Source organism: Aotus nancymaae, unplaced genomic scaffold, assembly GCF_030222135.1.
Source record: "Aotus nancymaae isolate 86718 unplaced genomic scaffold, 86718_ANA_hifiasm-v0.15.2.pri h1tg000057l, whole genome shotgun sequence".
NCBI classification, from domain to species: domain Eukaryota; kingdom Metazoa; phylum Chordata; class Mammalia; order Primates; family Aotidae; genus Aotus; species Aotus nancymaae.
In genome coordinates, this window is record NW_026988471.1 from 69,097,808 (window position 1) to 69,120,705 (window position 22,898).

Below are 22,898 nucleotides of genomic sequence, written 5' to 3' on the forward strand. Positions count from 1 at the left end.
ATGAATGGGGCTGGTTAGTGGGAGAACACAGGGTGCCCCCACCAGAGGCACCACAATGTGTGGAGCAACACTGGGGTGGCATCACCATGGAGTGGTTGGCCGCCATAGCCTGCACAAATATCCCACGTCACCACACCTTTGGTGACATGTATGATATTTGTGCAGACTATGGCGGGCAACCAAGTCTTTTTGGTAGAAAAACTTGTTGAACTAGGCAGTATCATCAAGACCAGGCCCTGATGGACTTCGTGCCCACTGGGAGTTTATGGGCCTGTGAAGACACAGGATGGCAGAATTTGCCAGCGAGCTCAACTGACTGCTGTACCTGGGGGTGGCCTTCTATGCCTGCCACTGTGCTTCCCACATTGCCTAGATGCCCACACAACTGGGAGGTGCTGTGTTTCTGGTTTTTGCCAGTATGCCAGGCCCCTTGGTGGCTCTACCCCTTACTTATGACTGTCTCTGGAGCGGGTGTCATCACTGTAGAAACACAGGCTACAGTGCTTACAGAGCACACAGCTTGGGCCCTAAATTACACCTGAGTCTCCCTCCTCCTGTTAACCAATGAGGTTAAACTAAAAGGGTGGTGCTGCAAAACTGAATGGCCTTAGATATAGTAATGGCTGTCCAAGGTGGCACCTGTGCCCTCATAGGGACATAATGTTATACCTTTATTCTGGGCAATTGATAAAACATAACAGCAGCCTTGCAAAGGATCTCACAGGAGATTAATGCAGTTGAGAGCCTTACTGACAATCCCCTGTGGAGATGGTGGTGTCTGTGGGCTCTGGCTTATGTTGGGCACTGATAATCATGGGCAGCATAGCAGGAATATTAGTGGTAGGTTGCTGAGTGTATGATGGACTATATTGTTTGCTGAGAGTGATGGCAAGGAAAACCGAGCTGGCCCCCCAAGCAGAAAACTGCTCAGGGTGTTCTAAAGTGGTTAACAGTATGTGTATATAATAACTAGTTTAACACAAGTTAAACTAGTTCTTTAAGCATGGGATATGTGACCCTGTACCCATGGTTCCCTCGTGGAAAATGCTTTGTAGTTTGTCTTTGATCAGTGATAAGCAGGTACCAGCTGCCTGCCTTTATTTTTGTTCTATGAGAAAACACAGAACACCTGTTTGTTAATAATAATCACCTGTTCAGAGAATAAATATGTGGGTCAGAGTCTGCTTGAGGCTGTCAGCTTGGAAGGCTGTTAGCCCCCTGATATCCCACTTTGCACTCTATTTCTGCATCTGTTTCATAATTCCTTCAGTGCCGCCTGGGTAGGGGTTCCATGACTGAGCTGGTCTTGGAAGTAGGCTACTGCTCCCTGTATTGTTGCTGTGGCTTATGGGCCCAGGGTGCTGCCCTGTGGGCATGTGTCCCCACTAAGAGGACCCTTTTGGCCTAGGAGGTAGAGTGTAAAGAAAATGGCTGCGTGGCAGTCAAGAGCAGGCCAAGGTAGACATCCAGTTTAGCATGACACAGCAGGATTGGAGCTCAGGCACACAACCCCATGCATTACATAATCAGTTATGTAACCATGTTATGGGTGGGCTCATCACCTGGCTCTGAGCCACTATTGTCTGTGAGGGGCCTAAATGTATCACCAACACTGTGAGGGAGGCCCATGATAAAGCCATGTCCCACCTGCCTAAAGCTCTCCTGGTGTTCTTTGAACTACCCGCCAGCCATCCACCAATTCCCCTTGGATCCCAGGTTAGGTTGTAACCTGACAATATGTACCACATTTTCTTTATCCAATCCACCACTGATGGGTACCTAGGTTGATTCCATGTCTTTGCTTTTGTGAATAGCACGTCAACGAACATGCAAATGCATGCATCTTTTTGGCAGAAAGACTTGTTGCTTTTGGGTATATAACCAGTAATAGGATTGCTGGGTAGAATGGGGGTTCGGTTCTGAGTTCTTTGAGAAATCTCCAAACTGCTTTCCATAGGGCTGAACTAATTTACATTCCCATCAACAGTGTATAGGTGTTCCCTTTTCTTTGCAGCCTCACCAGCATTGGTTTTTGACTTTTGACTTTTTAATTTTTTTTCTTTTTTTACATTTTTTTTTTTTTTTAAGATGGGGTTTCACCATCATGGCCAGGCTGGTCTTGAACTCCTGAACTCAGGTAATCCACCCACCTCGGCCTCCCAAAGTGCTAGGATTACAGGCGTGAGCCACCGTGCCCTGCCACTTTTTAATTTTTAAATATTATTATTTTTTGAGATGCAGTCTCACTGTGTTGCCCAGGCTGGATTGCAATGGTGTGATCTTGGCTCACTGCACCCTCTGCCTCCTGGGTTCTAGTGATTCTCCTGGCACAGCCTCCCAGGTAGATAGGATTATGGGCACCCACCACCACATCTGGCTAATTTTTGTATTTCTTTTTTTTATTGTATTTTAGGTTTTGGGGTACATGTGAAGAACATGCAAGATTGTTGCTTAGTACACATGTGGCAGTGTGATTTGCTGCCTTCCTCCCCATCACCTATATCTAGCATTTCTCCCCATGATATCTCTCCCCTACTCCCCACCCCCTGCTGTCCCTTCCCCTATTTCCCCACAACAGACCCCAGTGTGTAGTGCTCCCCTCCCTGTGTCCATGTGTTCTCATTGTTCAACACCCGCCTATGAGTGAGAACATGCGGTGTTTGATTTTCTGTTCTTGTGTCAGTTTGCTGAGAATGATGGTTTCCAGGTTCATCCATGTCCCTACAAAGGACATGTAATTTTTGTATTTTTAGTAGAGATGGAGTTTTGCCATATTGGCCAGGCTGGTCTCAAACTCCTGACCTGACCTCAGGTGATCTGCTGGCCTTGGCCTCCCGAAGTGCTGGGAATACCAGTGTGAGCCACCATGCCCAGCTCAATTATAGCATTTGTCTTCTCACATCCTCTATAGCACTGCGAGATGTCTTACTATCCAATTCTTTGCCCAGTCCAGCCTGTCAATCAGGTCTAGCCCTTTGGCCATCAATCTAGACTGGATGCCCAGTTGAGTCACAGCTGTTTTCCCTGAACTTCCCCTTATTTCACTCCTTTGTTGGATCCCATTTCTAGACACACTGAACTTTTTTTCCTGGAGACAGGGTCTCTGTCACCCAGGCTGGGGTGCAGCAGCATGATAGCTCACTGCAACCTCAAACTCCTGGGTGATTGTCCCATCTTCTGAGTGTCTGGAACTACGGGGGCTAGCCACCTTGCCCAGCTAATCTTTTATTTCTGTAGAGATAGGGCCTCATTATGTTACCCAGGGTGGTCTTGAACTCCTAGCCTCAAGCTATCCTCCTGCCTTGGCCTCCTAAAGTGCAGGAGTTATAGGCCTGAGTCACTGCACCTGGCTGCTGTTGAGAATCTAAGGCTAATATTACTTTTTTTTTTTTAATCCATGAAGGAAGATGAAGGTTAATATTACTTTCAATCCTTTTCCATTTGGTAACTTTTAGAATATTGTCTGGTATCCTAAAATTGCATGGTGGTATAGCTTCATATGGATCTTTTTACTACCATGTTAACTCAATAATAGCCATTTTTCAACTTGAAGCTCATCATTTCATCAGGGAAATTTTCTTATATTTTAAAATAAATTATAGGCCAAGAATGGTGACTCACGCCTGTAATCCTGGAACTTTGGGAGGCCAAGGCAGGCAAATCATCTGAGGTCAGGAGTTCGAGACCAGCTTGGCCAACATGGTGAAAACTGGTCTCTATGAAAAATACAAAAATTAGCTGAGTGTGGTGGCAGGCACCTGTAGTCCCAACTGCTCAGGAGGCTGAGGCAGGAGAATTGCTTGAACCCAGGAGGAGGAGGTTGCAGTGAGCCGAGATTGCACCACTGCACTCCAGCCTGGGCAACAAAGCGAGAGTGAGTCTGTCTCAAAAAAAATAAAATAAATTCTAGCTGGGCATAGTGGCTCACACCTGTAATCCCAGCACTTTGGGAGGCCGAGGTGGGTGGATCACAAGGTCAGGAGGCCAAGACCATCCTGGCCCACATGGTGAAACCCCGTCTCTACTAAAAAAAAAAAAAAAAAAAAAAAATTAGCTGGGCATGGTGGTGCACGCCTATAGTCCCAGCTACTCAGGAGGCTGAGGCAGGAGAATTGCTTGAACCCAGGAGGTGGAGATTGCAGTGAGGCGAGATTGCGCCACTGCACTACAGCCTGGACGACAGTGTGAGACTCCATCTAAAAAATAAACAAATAAAAATAAAATAAAATAAATTCTACCCACTCTATTTTCTTAGTTCTTTTCCTGAGATTCCTGTTGGTTGCTTATTAAACCTCCTGTATTTTTTGAGCCAACTTTATTTTCTCCCTTCACTTTTGATTTATGCTCTAAAGTAGTTCCTTGTCTTTTAGTATTTTCACTGCATTAATTCATACTTTAAATTTTTTTTCTGGTATTTTACTACTATCCTGCTCTATTTTTTTTTTTGAGACAGGGTCTTCCTCTATCACCCAGGCTGGAGCACGGTAGCACTACATTGGCTCACTGAAACCTCCATCTCCTGGGTTCAAGTGATTCTCATGCCTCAGCCTCCCACGTAGCTGTGATTACAGGCATACGCCACCATACCTGGCTAATTTTTGCTTTTTTCTTTTGGAGACAGTCCCGCTCTGTTGCCCAGGCTAGAGTGCAGTGGCACAATCTTGGCTCACTGCAACCTCCGCCTCCTGGGTTCAAGCTATATTCTGTGCTTCAGCCTTCCGAGTAGCTGGGACTACAGGTGCCTTCCACCGTGCCCGGCTAATTTTTGTATTTTTAGTAGAGATGGGCTTTCACCATATTGGCCAAGCTGGTCTGGAACTCCTGACCTTGTGATCCACCATCTTGGCCTCCCAAAGTGCTGGGATTACAGGTGTGAGTCACCATGCTTGGCTACTTTTTGCATTTTTAGTAGAGATGGGATTTCCCTATGTTGGCCAGGCTGATCTTGGACTCCTCACCTCAGGTGGGTGATCCACCCGACTTGGCCTCCCAAAGTGCTGAGATTATTGAAGTGAGCCACCATGACCCGCCCTATTTTTTTTAATTACTTATTTTTTTGAGACAGAGTCTCATTCTGTTGCACGCTAGAGTGCACTGGAATGATCTCTCTGCTCTCAGCACCCTCAGTCTCCCGAGTTAAAGTGATTTTTGTGCCTCTGCCTCTGAGTAGCTAGGATTACAGGAATGTGCCACCATGCCCAGATAATTTTTGTATTTTTAGTAGAGATGGGGTTTCGCCATGTTGACCAGGCTGGTTTTGAATTCCTGACCTCAGGTGATCCACCTGCTTCAGCCTCCTAAAATGCTGGAATTAAAGGTGTAATTTTATTTTTTGTAGACATTAGGTCTTGCTATGTTGCCCAGGCTGGTCTCAAACTCCTGGGCTCAAACAGTCCTCCCACCTTGGCCTCCCAAATTGTTGGGGATTATAGGCCTGAGTCGCTGTATTTGGCCTTCTAATTTCTTTTTGTTTGTTGGTTTGTTTTTTGAGACAGAGTCTCGCTCTGTCGCCCAGGTTGGAGTGCAGTGGTCCCATCTGAGCTCACTGCAACCACTGCTTCCTGGGTTCAAGCGATTCTTCTGTCTCAGCCTCTCAAGTAGCTGGGATTACAAGCCTGCACCACCATACCCAGCTAATTTTGTATTTTTGTGTGTTTTTGAAACAGAATTTTGCTCTTGCTGCCCAAGCTGGAGTGCAGTGATGCGATCTTGGCTCACTGTAACCTCTGCCTCCTGGGTTCAGGTGATGATCTTGCCTTAGCCTCCTGAGTAGCTGGGATTACAGGCATGTACCACCCTGCCTGGCTAATTTTGTATTTTTAGTAGAGATGGGGTTTTACCATGTTGGCCAGGCTGGTTTCAAACTCTAATCTCAGGTATCTGCCTGCTTTGGCCTCCCAAAGTGCTGGGATTACAGGTGTAAGCCACTGCACCTGGCCGTAATTTCTTTTTTTTTTTTTTTGAGACGGAGTCTTGCTCTGTCAACCAGGCTGGAGTGCAGTGGCGCGATCTCAACTCACTGCAACCTCCACCTCCTGGGTTCAAGTGATTCTCCTGCCTCAGCCTCCTGAGTACCTGGGACTAGAGGTGCGTGCCACCACGCCCAGCTAATTTTTGTATTTTTAGTAGAGATGGGCTTTCACCATGTTGGCCAGGATTGTCTCAACCTTTTATCTTGTGATTCACCTGCCTCAGCCTCACAGAGTGCTGGGATTACAGGCGTGAGCCACTGCGGCCAGCCATCAAAATTTCTTGAATACAGCATCTTCTCTTACCTGGGGATCTTCCAGTTCCTGGAAATTTTCTAATTGAGTTACTTTTTGTTTAGAAGTACCTTTCACAAAGGTTTCCTCAATTTTCTAGTAGTATTTTCCCATCCCATATAAAAGCGAAGCATTAAAAACCTGTCTGCAAGATTTGTGTACATAAGCAGGCCTTATTGACTGGCTGTAGAGGGATTGGTGGCCAGTTGGCTTTTTTAGTGGGTGCTCACAAATGTAACTGCCGTCTCTCAGGAGTCACTCAGTTTTTCCACAGAAGGATCCTCCAAAATCCTGCCTGGTGGGCATAAGTCTGGCTGTTGACATTCTAGAGCTGAACAAGGATAAATAGCTAAGGATCTCATTTATCCAGTATACACAGTTGTACTTAATCTCTATTTTCTGAACAGTATCACCTAGTAAAGAAGTTTTCTTTTTCCTTTTTAAAGTCGCATTTACTATCTCAGTAACTTTACCCTTCAGCTTTAGGAGCCACAGTGTAATTAATTACTGGTCAATCTTGGCAAAATCTCCTCTCTGAAGCTAGTGCTGCAAATAGCCATCTGAGTGAGCAGAAATTTCTAACTGCAAGACACTCAAGAAATGCTACCATTGGCTGGGCCTAGTGGCTCTCTTCTGCAATCTCAGCACTTTGGGAGGCTGAGGCAGGTGGATCACCTGAGGTTGGGAGACCAGCCTAGCCAACATGGTGAAACCCTATCTTTACTATAAACACAAAAATTCAGCTGGGCGAGGGGCTCACATCTGTAATCCCAGCACTTTGGGAGGCTGAGGCAGGTGGATCACTTGAGGCCAGTAGAGACCAGACCAGCGTGGGCAACATGGCAAAACCCCATCTTCTACTAAAAAAATACAAAAATTAGTTGGGTGTAATGGTGCATACCTATAGTTCCAACTACTAGGGAGGCTGAGGAAGGAGAATCACTTGAACCCAGGAGGTGGAGGCAGCAGTGAGCTGAGATTGTTCCACTGCACTCCAGCCTAGGTGACAGAGAGAGACTCCATCTCATTTAAAAAAACAAACAAACAAACAAAAAAACCTGCTACCATTGACCACTGACACCTGTAGGTTAATATGAATATGAATTAAGGTCTTCAAATGAAGGGAGAAAACCCTACTTGAGATACACTCACACATTTTATTAAGGCTCTTAAATTAAAATTCATCAATTTGGATGTACATTCTTCAAATTCTAAACACAACAGTCAAAATGTAGTGACTGTAATAAAATGTAATAACCTCCTATAAAGAAATGATTGGGGACTATCATTTTTGTGATTTAATAACACACAGTGAAAATCCAGGAAGAATGAATTGAGTTCCTTCTGGGTTTATTCCTGCTCATGCTTAAGACTGATGATTTCATGAAATAAAGAACATTTAAGAAAGAAAAAAATATATATGTATATTTTTAAATGGACACAGCCTGGGAGCAGGGTGAGGGTGGGGGGCGGGGACATCTTTTTTTTTTTCTTTTTTCTTTTTTAAAGAAATCATCACTCTCAGCCTGGGTGCAGTGGCTCACACCTGTAATCCCAGCACTTTGGGAGATGGAGGCGGGTGGATCACCGGAGGTCGGGGGTTTGAGACCAGCCAAGTGAAACCTTTTCTCTACTAAAATTACAAAAAGTAGCCAGGTGTGATGTTGTGTGCCTGTAGTCTCAGCTACTCGGGAGGCTGAGGCAGGAGAATCACTTGAGCCCAGAAGGCAGAGGTCGCAGTGAGCCAAGATAGTGCCTAGTGCCACTGCACTCCAGCCTGGGCAACAGACACTCTGTCTCAAAAAAAAAAAAAAAAAAAATCACTCTGATTTGAAAGATTTGCTTTCTTATTCCTATAGTACATTTTGTTTTTCTAACTCAACTGTAGCCTCAGTTGAATTATGCAACTCAATTTCTTATTCCTAAGTACATTTTGTTTTTCTAATTCAACTGTAGCCTCAGGAGCACTGCAGAGTACTTAGTAAACCTGTCTTTGTACCTGCAATCTAGTTCTTAACAACTGCCTTCTCAAACGGAATAGAACTGTAACACATAAATAAAAGGAAGATGAGGAAGCACAGGAACAAACACAAAGAAAATAAAGACTAGAATGTGATTCACATTTTCAACAAGTATCAGCAAGGAAAATGAGACACTGATTTCATAATTAATTAAATCTGCAGAATGCCAATTCCATTTGGTGTTAAACAGTAACCCAATGTAAACCACTGATTCCGAAATAAGATTTCTGATAAATTAACAAATACCTGAGTGAATATAACAACACGGCTAGACCAAAAAGAAAAAAAAATCTCACACAATAATCACTGCAAGAAGATCCCACAGGTTATAGAAAACATAAAGGAACTTTAATATCCAAACAGGGTAAATAATACTGGATTAATACCCATTAAGTGTGAATCACTTCAGGTTCTTTACAGTACCAGAAAGTAAAATCTGAATTTGCGTATTGCAGAGAATGAAACCATTTTAAAAACTTTAATTTCCTTACCTGATACTAATACTGGTATGATTTTTAGACTGAAAACTAAGAGTAAGATTTAAACTAAAGATAGGTGTTCCTAAAATGTGAATCTGTTCAGTAGTAACCTTTTCATGAGTACTGATACCACTTTCTCCTCAAAAAGCAGTCAATGTACATTTTTAAGATTTGTGCAATAACCAAATATACTGCCAAATAAAAACTATTAGTGGAGACAGTCAAAATGAAAGAAAACTATACTTTTGTTTAAATTATTTATGCCCAAATAATTTACCCTGCAGTCCATGAGATGTACAGGAAATAATTTTTTTTTAATAAGAGAAAAATGAGGGTCCTAAAATAGAAACATATGCCAGAAGAAATCTAAAAATAGCTTCCTGATATTTCATTTTTTAATATTTCATTTAAGCTGCTTTTGGTTACATGCCCTGATCTGTAGATATTAACAAGGAAATAAAATTTCCAAGTATTTAAAAAATTTACGCATCTTCCATAAAGCGACTTTTAATGTATCAACACTTAAAAATACACAGTGACTTAATGAAATAGCACAACTGCATAGAATTGAGCTCCAGAGAATTAAACACTCGAGCTGTCTTTCCTGGGCTCTGGTTTACTAGGGTATTGGCCTAGAAACCAGCTTAGAGTCATTTGCCCCTACCTGGGAAATGCAGGCCAGGAAACTTAAGATTTTGCAGGCCTTTTCTGTTTCTAGGTAAAATGCTGGAAGCTCTTTGAAGGTCTTAAAAACCATCAACTATTCAAATGTGTATACTGGGACCTTTCCTCTCTGAGTCAAAGAAGAAGGAGGTTTGTGACCTTCAGTGAAAACAAAATGAAATTTCCCACACAAGTCTTCTAAGAGACTCTGAAATATGCTAGAAATTTCAAAACTAGAACAATGCCATCAAAGATTAAACCTCTTAATGCCTGGAGCACCCCAAAATAATAAAATTGGAAACTCAAGGAAAACAGGTACCAAAAGAATCAAAATAATGATTGCACTGAGGATTCTCTTCTTTGAAGGCTGTTTAAGGAGGTAGGATTTTAAGGTTTTTTTTTGTTTATCTTTTGGCCTCTGAACATTTAAAAAACACTTTGCCCAGCTGGTCCTTCAGACAAAATTTGGAGGTCACAATGAACCCCAAGCCTGACACAAAGACAGTTTCACAGCTATCATTTGTACATATTAAGTTGATTCACTCTTTTTGAGTAAATCTACCTAGATAATGGCAAATTAATATATTCCTTTACATACTACTTTGTATCTCAAAATTCTTGAAAAACAAGAGCAGATGACTTTGTATTCAAAGACTACCAAAGTATGTATTTGATTTTCACATGCAAACAACTTAAAACCTTATAAATCTCATGTCAACTCTGCATAATGCCTTGAAGGAAATGACATACAAAGTTTGCTAACTGTGCAAAATATTAAATTGCTAAAACATTTTACATAATGAAATAATACATGTAAATGTTGAAGTTGACACATGAAATTAACATGGCAGAAGAACTTATCACATTTCAGATATTTTCTTTAGTAACAAGTTTTTGTTTTTATAGTTCCTGGTACACAGCAAAGTTTATCACAGAAGATAAAAATCCTTTTAAACAAATCCAACAGAGAATTCTTGAGGCACCTTCTTATATAAAACACAAGATGAATGCAATTATCAATCCATCTGAGAAAAGTTTTCAATCTAAATGAACATCATTTTCTCATTTAAGTATACTTTACAGAACTTTAATAAGGCAAGACAAATTTGTGAAAAAGATGTAGATACAAAAATGATGTAAACTAATAATTTATATTAAAAAACCCCAAAAGTATAACAGCGGAGATGGGACAGCTCAAACAATGCCTTTTTTTTTTAAAACCTAAAACAGAATTGTGCATAAGCTGAAGATTACAAAGAACTTCTAGACTCTGCACAGTTTTGGTTGTTTTTTTTTTTTAACGTCTTTATATTACATGTTTTAAATCATATCAGGAATGCAAACTAGAACTGCACACTACTTTAGTGGAAAAAAGTTCAATATTGTGCAATTTTCTGCCTCTTAATATTTAAAAAGTGGCAGCAATCCCTGCATTTGTGTTTGAAACAAGGATCTGAGAAACTTTATCAAAAAAGGTAATGAAGGCAAAAGTTGGCAGACATCCAGCATCTTGTTTCTTTTTAAAACAATGTGGATGATAAGTAATTTCATGATTAAAAATGAATCTTTTAAATAAATACATTGTATCTGACATTTGCACTGACTGATTTGATAAATCTTTAAGTAAACAACGGCTTTACTACACTCCCTGTAGCCTCAAGCCACTGGCTTTAGATTCTGGAGTCCTTTTTCACTGGGTTTCATACCCTGCCACTCGATACCCGGAAGGCTGATTAGGCAACATGCTGCCATTTTGCCCTTGAGGCGGTTGCACTCCATAATTTGGTCCCATCCACGGTGCAGAAGACTGTGTCTGACTGGTGGAGAATGTGAAAGAAGCAGAGGGGAGAGGAAATCCATTGATTAAAAGAAAGTATTGGCAAGAATAAATACGGGAAATGGGAAACATACTTTTTAAAAAACCCAAATAGAATAACTTATGCCAGGGAAAATGAAAGCTTTTACTAAGGTTTTTTCCTTTTTTGAAGCTTTTTTGGAGACAGAGTCTCGCTCTGCTCCCCCAGGCTAGACTCATTGCAACCTCCGCCTCCCAGGTTCAAGGAATTCTCCTGTCTCAGCCTCTTGAGTAGCTGGGATTACAGGCACATGCCACCATGCCCAGCTAATTTTCCTTTTTTTCTTTGAGACAGAGTTTTGCTCTTGTTGCCCAGGCTGGCGTGCAATGGTGTGATCTCAGCTCACCGCAACCTCCGCCTTCTGGGTTCAAGTGATTCTCCTTTCTCAGCCTCCCGAGTAGCTGGGATTACGGGCATGCGCCAATATGCCTGGCTAATTTTGTATTTTTAGTAGAGACAGCGTTTCTCCATGTGGGTCAGGCTGGTCTAGAACTCCTGACCTCAGGTGTTCCATCCACCTCAGCCTCCCAAAGTGCTGGGATTACAGGTGTGAGCCACTGCACCTGGCCGGTGATATTATATTCTTATGTTTAGTTCTCTTAGTGTTTAATTTTGTATTTTTCTTTTTTTTTTTTGAGGCAGAGTCTCACTCTATCACCCAGGCTGGAATGCAGTGGTACCATCAGCTCACTGCAACCTCTGCCTCCCAGGCAATTCTGCTGACTCAGCCTCCCCAGTAGCTGGGACTACAGGTGCGCACCACCACATCTGGCTAATGTTTGTATTTTTAGTAGAGACATGGTTTCTCCATGTTGATCAGGCTGGTCTCGAACACCTGACCTCAGGTGATCCGCCAACCTAGGCCTTCCAAAGTGTTGGGATTACAGGCATGAGCCACCACGCCCAGCCTAGTATTTTCCTCTTAAAATCAAGCATCCTAGCCAGTCGTGGTGGCTCACACCTGTAACCCCAGCACTCTGGGAGACTGAGGTGGGCGGATCACCAGGTCAGGGGTTCGAGACCAGCCTGATTAACATGATGAAACTCCGTCTCTACTTAAAAATACAAAAATTAGCCGGGTGTGGTAGCACATCCCTGTAACCCCAGCTACTCAGGAGGCTGTGGTAGGAGAATTGCTTGAACCTGGGAGGTGGAGGTTACGGTGAGCTGAGATTGAGCCATTGCACTCCAGCCTGGGCGACAGAGTGAGACTCTGTTTCAAAAATAAAATAAAATAAAATAAAAAATAAAAAAAATCAAGCATCCCTCTATGTTTAATTTGGGCAGTTCAATTTTATTAGAAATTAAAGCTAAGAAAATACCCTGAACCTATAAACATTCACCTCTTTTGAATATAGAAAAACCCAACCCCACTACTTTTGGAAAAGAAAACTGTCCATCTCTATCTTGGTTGAACACTATTTGTTGAGTAAGCTGCTCCCTGGAAGAGCCAGGTAGGTTTCCCACAATGATAAAAGAACTAACATTTATATTACTCAAAGAAGAAATGAAAGCAATCATTAGCATATGTAAGCTCATAAAAATTCTCAACATTACCAGATTTTCTTTTTTTTGAGACAGGTTCTCATTCTGTCATCCAGGCTAGAGTACAGCGGTATGATCTCAGCTCACTGCAACCTACATCTCCCCAGGCTCAAGCAATTCTCCCACCTCAATCTCCCGAATAGCTGGGACTATAGGCACACACCACCATACCTGGCTAATATTCTTTTGTACTTTTTGTAGAGATGAGATTTCACCATGTTGCCCAGGCTGGTCTCGAACTCCTGGACTCAAGAGATCCACCTGCCTTGGCCTTCCAAAGTGCTAGGATTACAGGCATGAGCTACTGTGCTCGACAACACAATTTTTTTTTTTTTTTTGAGACAGAGTCTTGCTCTGTTGCATAGGCTGGAGTGTGGGGGCATGGTCTCAGTTCACTGCAACCTCCGCCTCCCAGGTTCAAGTGATTCTCCTGCGTCAGCCTCCCATGTAGCTGGGTCTACTGGTGTGTAGCACTATACCTGGCTAATTTTTGTATTTTTGGCAGTAGTGGGATTTTGCCATGATGGCTAGGCTGGTGTTGAACTTCTGGCCTCAACTGATCTGCCAGCTTTAACCTCCCAAAATGCTGGGATTACAGGCATGAACCACAACACCCAGCCTACAAAATTATTTTTTAACATCCTAAGTATTTTTATTTCCAGTGTGTTTTTCAGAAATGTAAGTAAAATAGTATAATTCAGGGTGTATAAGGAAGCTTGTAGTATAATAATACATGAGGCTGGGTGCAGTGGCTCATACCTGTAATCCCAGCACACTGGGAGGTTGAGGCGGGTGGATCACCTGAGGTCAGGAGTTTGAGACCAGCCTGGCTAACTTGGCGAAACCCCATCTCTACTAAGAATACAAAAATCAGCTGGGCGTGGCGGTGCATGCCTGTAATCTCATCTACTCCGGAGGCTAAGACAGGAGAATTGCTTGAACCCAGGAGGGGAAGGTTGCAGTGAGCCAAGATTGCACCACTGCACTCCATCCTGGGTGACAGGGTGAGACTCTGTCTCAAACAAAACAAAACAAACATGAATAAACCCTTCGTACAGAAAAAAGCATAATGAATACAACAACTAGCATCAAAGTCAGTGTATATAAGAATGGTTAAATGACCATTAGTCATGTGAAAAGCTTAACAACTATTAAGCTCTTATTTTCTTACTAAAAAATAAGTCCTTTCAAGGCTATAGTTATGCTTTACACAAGGGGCCATATTACTCACTAATTCTTAAAATTTCTTCCTACTTAAAATTTCTTTAGACATTTTCAAAGGTTAGTAAAGGAAGAGGTCAGATATGCTTACTTAAATCCTTGCTGGTTCCATGCCTGGCCATACATTCCATATGCAGGAACTTGCCAACCATTAGGCATATACTGGCCAATTTGTTGTGCATTTCCATACCACTGGCCCCACTGGCCATAAGGTTGTGGATATCCAATTTGACTCTGCTATTAAGTAAAATTTAGTATTATTTGAAGTTAACTGTATATATACAATCCTAATATGTTAATACCACAAATTCTTAGCCAAAACACACAGGGCCATCCTTATAATTAAAATGACAGGATAAACAAGAGTTGACTGCTAAAAAAAAATTAAAAAGTGAGGTTAGACTGCTGTAACTCTACATGATACTCTGAATAGCATAAATTTTGGAAGGCATCAGTTGATACCCTAGTAATAAATATTAAACTTAATATAATGTTTAAGTGTTTGGCATACTATCCACATAATTGTTTCCTTTAGATAGAGAAGATATGATTACTTATTTCTATATTCAGCTTACTTAAGAAACTTATATAGTTTAGGATTTGCTTACTCCCATCTCTGTGCTCCATTTACAATTTCCTCATAGAAATCTTTGTGGAATTAAGTTTGAATTACTAAAGCTGCCTGGAAAAAAAAATAAGGCAGCAAAATCTGGAAGAAAAATGCCAAGGCCATAACTATATTTACAGCTTTATTTTCGTTTCAGTTGAGTCAAGCATGCTTGTGAGTTCTCCAAATAGTATGTGAATAAATCTACTAAGTATTAAAAAAAGATTTAATACCCTTTTAGGTTTCTCGGAGCATTTTAAAATCCACTGTGTGAGCATGAGTCAATTGAGGCGGTCACATTCATCATGTCACCACTGCAATCCATGAAACACCATTCTGGAACTATAATACATGTACGAACAGCCCTTATGTACTATCATTTTAGCTAGAAATTTATTAACAAGGATTATCAACAATCTTCACTTTAAAATAATATTATTAGTCCAACAATTATTTCTCAAAGTTAAGAACCCTCTCACCTGTTGCACGGGATTTATCATATCAAGAGTTTCTTTGCCCCAATAGCATTTCACAACATGACCTTCAATGGTGGTACCATTAACAGAAACAATTGCATGTGCTGCACTTTCATGGGAATTGAACCTATTGAAAACAATATTAAGAATCACCAATACAAATTCTTTTAAATATTTAGGAATAAAACCTATTTTTAAAAATCAGGTTGAGTCTGAGGTAAAACAGTTTGCATAAAAGAATCAATAACTCTGGCCCATTTATCGAGTGACCCAAGAAAAAAAAAAGAAGTAAAAAGTAGAAAAAGAAATATTAAAAAAAAAAAAAGAATCAATAACATGGCACATTTTCTTTGCTATTTTTTTTTCAAAGATCTTGTAGTTCTGGGAAAACTTGTGTTGAGAATGTGTATTTGCTGGCCTTGTGTTAGAAGGAGGGAGCTATAAAATCACAGAGGTGGCCGGGCGCAGTGGCTCATGCCTGTAATCCCAGCACTTTGGGAGGTAGGCTGTTCACGAGGTCAAGAGATCGAGACCATCCTGACCAATGTGGTGAAACCTGTCTCTACTAAAAATACAAAGATTAGTTGGGCATGGTGGCGTGCGTCTGTAATCCCAGCTACTCAAGAGGCTGAAGCAGAATTGCTTGAACCCAGGAGGTAGAGGTAGCAGTGAGCTGAGATCATGCCACTGCACTCCAACCCGGGCGACAGAGCAAGACTCTGTTTCAAAAAAAAATCACAGTGGCAAATATGTTAGATATTAGAGAAACTGCGATTTCTTTTTTCTTTTTGAGACAGAGTCTGGCTCTGTTGCCCACACTGGAGTACAGTGGTTATGATCTTGGCTCATTGCAACAACCTCCACCTCCTGGGTCCAAGTGACTCCTGCCTCAGCCTCCTGAGTAGCTGGGATTACAAGCATGTGCCGCCACACCTAGTGAATTTTTGTTTTAGTAGAGACGGGGTGGTTTCACTATGTTGGGCAGGCTGGTCTAAAACTCATGACCTCAGGTGATCCACCCACCTTGGCCTAACGAAGTACTGGGAAAACAGGTGTGATTAACTGCATCCCGCCGAAATTTCGATTTCTTTATAACCAAGGTAAATTTTTAAGAAAACAATGTAAGTGTTCAAAAAATATTTTGGAGGAACAAGTTTTTTATTTTTATTTCTTTTCTGATTTTCCAGTTATATTAGCAAGGAAAAAGTTTTTTTAAAAAAACCATCCTTACCGAACAAATGAATACCCTTTATCTGGAAAGACTCGAATTTCCATTATTTGTCCAAATGGTGAAAAAGTCTGACGCATTAGTTGTTCTGTTAGACAAAAAACAAAAACAAATCACACCAAGTTATAAATAAATCCTACGAACATTAAACTTTGCACTTTAAATATTAATGCCACACAGGGAAGGCTCCCATACCTGTTAGCCCGGAAGTAACACCTCCACAGTATACAGTACAGTTGCTTGGACTAGACTGATTTACAACCTCATCATATGATAGCTGTTTGGTATTTGCTGGTGAGAGAAAAGGTTTATGTCTTTAATTCATTAAATAAAATGTGCAGAAAGAGAAAGGCAGCATTCACTACACTACTGTAAAGGTAACATTAACCTTGATCAAAATGCTCATATTATACATATTATACTTCAGTCCAGGATTAAACCTCCCCAACAAATGTCTAAAAAATTACCCAGTATTTTCTACTTAATAGGAGACTTGACATTAGAAATAATATTATTTATAATTACAAAAATGAAAACTAAGTACATTTTTGAACAGTAGTCTTGATTTGCTTCTCATCTATTTCTGCAATAAGTCTCCGGGAACAGCTCTAACATTTAAAATCTATTGTATTTTTCTCCAAAATTCCACATTTCCTTTTCTTCTCCAATACACCTACACTCATATGTACTCTTTGGAGCGGGAGGCTTTCGGGTTGCCCAGTTAGTTCTGATTTGTCTTCCACCAAGCCACTGGCCACCCATCTGTTGAATGGCGTTTTCAGCATCCTGTTCCGCACAACATTAGAAACAATAAAGAAGTCACTATTAGTTGATGTTAAACAACTTTTAGCAGTAGAGAAAACTTGGTGCTTTTCACAAACGTTTTAAGTGAAAATGCCTTGCGGTGGCTCATGCCTGTAATCCCAGCAATTTGGACACTTACATTGTTTCCTTAAATTCTTTGGCCGAGGTGGACGGATCACGAAGTCAGAAGATCGAGACCATCCTGGCCATGGTGAAACCTCATCTCTATTAAAATACAAAAAATTAGCCGGGTGTGGTGGTGCATGCCTGTAGTCCCAGCTACTCAGGAGGCTAAGGCAGGGGAATCACTTGAACCCAGGAAATGGAGGTTGCAGTGAGCCTACATCGTGCCACTGCACTCCAGCCTAGCAACAGAGCAAGACTCCACCAAAATAAAAAAAATAAAAAAAAAAAAGAAAATGCTTTACAAAAAATATGAAAGCTTTCCTAAAATGCAATGGTGCTTTTAATTTTTAAATTTATTTTATTTTATTTATTTATTTTTTGAGACAGAGTCTTGCTGTGTCGCCCAGGCTGGAGTGCAGTGGTGTGATCTTGGCTCACTGCAACCTCTGCCAACCAGGTTTGAGTGATTCTCCTGACTCAGTCTCCCGAAGAGTTGGGATTACAGGCACCTACCACCATACCTGGCTAATTTTTGTATTTTTAGTAGAGATGGGGTTTTGTCATGTTGGCCAGGCTTCTTGAACTTCTGACCTCAAGTGATCTGCCCACCTCAGCCTCCCAAAATGCTAGGACTATAGGCGTGAGCCATTGTGCCCAGCCCAATGGTGCTTTTTAATTATTTTTCTTTGATTTGAATATTAAACTTTGAGAATATTAATCATCTGAAAAAGTACTGAGCCCAAAAGCCCTAACGAGGTACATATCATAAAGTCCATACAACTCAGACTAGTATAGAAGAAAATCTTAAACAAATAAGCCTGTTAACAACAATATTTGGTTTTTCATTCATCCAACAAATAAATATTGTAGTTATGTTCCAGGCACGAGGTTAAGAGCTAGGGATACACTGGTAAACAAGCATACATGGTCTCTTACATTCTTTTGTAGGGAACAAATAAACCAATTACAAATTGTAGTAAGAGTTATGACAGAAACAAAAGGCTGAGATAGATGTGGGCACAAGGATCTACTATAGACTGGATGAATAAAGAAGGTCTTCTTGAAATAACTTTTAAACTGAGCCTGAAAGCAGCAGGAGCTAGCCAAGTTTAAACAATGGGGAAGAAAGTCCCAGTGGAGAGAAAGGTATTCCAAAGTGTGTTAAAGCACGGAAGAGTTTGGTATGCATCTAAAAGAAGCATGTGAGGGAAAACTAGTTTCAATGGAACCTAGTAAGCAAAGAAGAATGTCAGAGAATGAAATTAAAAGAGTTTAAGCAAGGAATTGTCATGACCTATGTTTTAAGAAGGCCATTGTTAGTGCTAAGAGGAGAATGGCTTAGGGTAATGGGTAGTAAGGGGATAAAGATACTTTAAAAAGTTTGAAGACATATAAATGAAGACCATTTGTTAATAAGTGTGGAACAGAGAAATAGACTGAAGATACAAAATTCATGCAGACTAGAGAAAGGGCCTAGGACAGGGCCCTGAAAAACAGCAAGAATTGAAACATGGGTAAAGGAATAATCACTAGCTAAGGTGACTAAGGAGGAGCAGCCAGTGATGAAGGAAGAAACCCACAAGAGTACGGACAAGGGAGCCAAGAAAAGAGGTTAAGAGGTGACCCTGAAAACAGAGTAGCATTGGTAGAAAGTGAGAGTAAAAACCAGCTTAGAGTAGACTCAAAAGTAAATGGGTGTAACGTTTGTGTACACACATCAAAGATAAGATTAACCTACTATTGAAGGAACAGGCAAATTCAAGGCCTTTCTTGAGATATGAAAAGGAAATACTTTAAAAAAAAATGAATAGGGTCTTATTCTGTCATCCAGGCATGATCAGAGCTTACTGTAGCTTTGAACTCCTGGGCTCAAGTGATACTGCCACTTCAGCCTCCTGGTAGCTAGGACTATAAGCATGCACCAACACGCCTGGCTATTTTTTTTTTTTTTTTAAACTGTGGTAGGAATGGCCTTAACTGGTTGCCACAGACAATGGGAGGAGATTTGGTGTCCACAGACTAGGTCAACAGGTTTTTTTTTTTTTTTTCTTTAAATGGAGACAGGGTCTCCGTTATGTTGCCTAGGCTGGTCTCTAACTTCTGGACTCAAGCAATCCTCCTGCCTTGGCCTCCCAAAGTTCTGTTATTACAGGCATGAGCTACTGTGCCTGGCAGGAAACACACATTACACATTTTTTTTTTTTTGAGAGGGAGTCTCACACTGTTGCCCAGGCTGGAGTACAATGGCATGATCTCGGTTCACTGCAACCTCCGCCTCCTGGGTTCAAGTGATTCTCTTGTCTCAGCCTCCCAAGTAGTTGGGATTACAGGCATCCACTACCATGCCCGGCTAATCTTTTGTATTTTTAGTAGAGATGAGGTTTCATCATGTTGGCCAGGTTGGTTTCAAACTCCTGACCTCAAGTGATCCATCTACCTTGGCCTCCCAAAGTGCTAGGATTACAGGTGTGAGCCACTGAGCCCGGCCAGAAATGCACACTTAAAAAGAAACAAATATTATCAACACTAACCAGTCAGAACTCCATGAGATGCTTAACTAATGTTATGTGTTGAATTGTGTCCCTCAAAATGATGAGTCCTTCACCCTGGTATCTGTGAATGTGGCCGTATTTGGAAACAGGGTCTTTGCAGAAGTAATTAAGATGAAGTTATATTGGATTAAGGTGGGTCCCAAATCCAATGACTCAAGTCCCTGTAAGAGGTAAAGATTAGACTGGGCACAGTGGCTCACGCCTATAATTACAGCACTTTGGGAGGCTGAGACAGGTGGATCACTTGAGCCCAGGAGTTCCAGACCAGCTGGCCAACACGGCAAAACCCTGTCTCTACAAAAAATAGGAAAATTAGTTAGGCATAGTGGTGCACACCTGGTATCACCTACTTGGGAGGCTGAGAAGGGAAAATCACCTAAGCCTGGGAGGTCGAGGCTGCAGAGTGAGACCCTCTCTCTCTCAAAAAAAAAAAAAAAATTACATGGATATACAAAGAGGGAAGATGGTTATGTGAAGATGAAGGCAGAGATTGGAGTTATACAGCTACAAGACAAGGAATGGCAAGGATTACCAGTAACCACCAGAAGCTTAGAAGCAACAAAGGATTCTTCCAGAGGCTTCAAGAGAGCACGAACATGCTGACACCTTGATTTTGAATTTCACATCTCCAAAACTTTGAGAAAATAAATTTTTGTTTCCCTAAGCCACCTAGTTTATGATACTTTGATACAGCTCCTCAGGAAAAAAATAAAACTATTCACTCAAAAAAGTAGGGAAAAACCATATAATATATATGTCTATGTCGGTGGTTATGAACGGGAAATAAAAGTGAAACAACTCTTGAGAATTATAGCAGAGAAATGGGAATACAGGTAGGGAAGAGATGTAAGAATAAAGAGTGGTTCTGAGGTCAGGCGTGGTGGCTCACACTTGTAATCCCAGCACTTTGAGAGGCCAAGGTGGGCGGATCACCTGAGGTCGGGAGTTCGAGACTAGCCTGGCCAACATGGACAGACCCTGTCTCTACTAAAAATACAAAAAATTAGCTGGGTATGGTGGCATATCCCTGTAATCCCAGCTACTTGGGAGGCTGAGGCAGGAGAATTGCTTGAACCTGGGAGCAAAGGTTGCAGTGAGCCGAGATCATGTCATTGCACTCCAGCCTCGGCAACAAGAGCGAGACTTCATTTCAAAAAAAAGAGTGGTTTTGATTAAGAGGTACTAAATGGCCAGGGATGGTGGCTTGTACCTATAACCCCAGAACTTTGGTAGGCCGAGGTCGCAGGGACTGGTGGAAGCCAGGAATTTGAGACCAGCCTGGGCAACAAACTGAGATTGTTCCTACAAAAAAATTTTTTTTGTTTTGTTTTCTGCCTCTCAGGTTCAAGGGATTCTCCTGCTTCATCCTCCTGAGCAGCTGGAATTACAGGTGTGCACCACCATACCTGGCTAATTTTTGTCTTTTTAGTACAGACAGGGTTTCACCACGTTGGTCAGGCTGGTCTCAAACTCCTGACCTTGTGATCTGCCTGCCTCAGTCTCCCAAAGTGCTGGGATTATCAGTGTGAGCACTGTGCCTGGCATTTTTTTTTTAAAATAAATTATGTGGGCATGGTGGCGTACACCTGTGGTCCCAGCTACTCTGGAGGCTGAGGCAGGAGGATGGCTTGAGCACAAGAGTTCTGAGGCTTCGGTGAGCTCTGATCACACCTCTGCACTCCAGCCTGAGTGACAGAGTGAGACAGTCTCAAAAAAAAAAAAAAAATCTATTACTGCTTGGGTTCAACAAAATTCATAAAATAATGATAAAAAGAGAGAGATTCTAGGTGTTTTTTGGTTGATGAGAATCATCCAGTGGAGAAGGAATAGAGTGATGACACAGGATCATAATAAAAAGAACAGTATATATTATATGATTCCATTTATAGGAAATGTTGAGTACAGGGAAATCTATAGTCAGTAGATTGACAGGTGCTCAGGGCTGGCAGGAGGGTCATTAAAGGAAAAAGATAGTGACTGCTAATGAGTCATGTAGCTTCTTTTTGGGATGGTAAAAATACTCTAAAGTTGATTTTGGTGATAAGTTGCACAGTTCTGTAAAACCACTGAATTGTACACTTTATTTATTTATTTATTAATTTTTGAGACAGGATCTCACTCTGTTGCCCAGGCTGGAGTGCAGTGGTGCAATCTCAGTTCACTGGAACCTCAACTTCCTGGGCTCAAGTGATTTCCCCATCTTACCCTCTCAAGTAACTGGGACTACAGGTGTGAGCCACCATGCCTGGCTAATTTTTGTATTTTTTTGTAGAGAAAGGGTTTTGCCATTTTGCCCAGGCTGCTCTCAAACTCCTGGGCTCAAGTAATCTGCCTACTTTAGTCTCCCAAAGTGCAGGGATTACAGGTGTGAGCCAATGTGGCCAACCACACTGTGTACTTGAATTATATCTCAATAAAGCTGCTGTTAAAACGAAGCAGTGACAGCATAGGCTCAAAGTCCTTGAAAAGACAAGAAAGGCGGGAACACAATCATAAGTGATTTGGCCTTTGACAAGAAGGACCTTTCCTGTACTATAATAGAAGGAATAATGGGAAAGTGGATGAATTTTATGTAAGTTTGGTGGTTGAAAGAGGAGGAAATTCTTGTTATGATAGTCTCTTTTTTTATCAGTGAAGCATGAGATAAGGGTGTTAGCTTAGGGTAATGATGGAGGAAGAAGGGAGGATATCTGAAGAGATGGTGCAGTGAGGAATAAAATTGTCATCACAAAGAATGGGAAATCAAATGTATTAGAGAAACATATGATTGCCTAGATAGTACTCTGTACTAATCTACAATATGTGACTATTAAATTAGAAGCAAAACCACTTGAACTCAGTTTTTTTCCAACAACATTCAGTTATTTTAGGGTAGGCAGAGAAGCTAAGTTCAATCAGAATTGTCGTTTTCCTAGCATGTAGAACATAGGAAGAGAGGCTGGTGGGTAATTACAATCAAGGCGGTAGCACGGCATAACAGAGCCAAGCACATATCACAAATTTTACAGAAGTTGAAATTTATAGATTATATTATTTACTCAAAGTTACAACTGTTCC

At 41.3% G+C, this 22,898-nt stretch overlaps 1 protein-coding gene across 14 annotated transcripts in view; it reads right to left on the bottom strand.

Moving 5' to 3' along the window:
• Positions 1 to 8,610: 8,610 nt before the first annotated feature.
• The window catches only part of TIA1 (TIA1 cytotoxic granule associated RNA binding protein), a 36,954-nt gene continuing 22,666 nt past the window's right edge, over positions 8,611 to 22,898 (bottom strand). For 8 of the 14 annotated variants that reach the window (XM_012433936.3, XM_012433934.2, XM_012433937.3 and 5 more), the window contains 6 exons: positions 17,037 to 17,145; positions 16,555 to 16,650; positions 16,363 to 16,447; positions 15,135 to 15,258; positions 14,140 to 14,285; positions 8,611 to 11,243 (listed from right to left, as the gene is read on the bottom strand). In XM_012433936.3, the coding sequence (XP_012289359.1) occupies positions 11,117 to 11,243; positions 14,140 to 14,285; positions 15,135 to 15,258; positions 16,363 to 16,447; positions 16,555 to 16,650; positions 17,037 to 17,145 (687 nt within the window). In that variant the 3' untranslated portion in view covers positions 8,611 to 11,116. The other 6 variants (XM_021671067.1, XM_021671069.2, XM_021671068.2 and 3 more) reach the window with 3 other exon arrangements.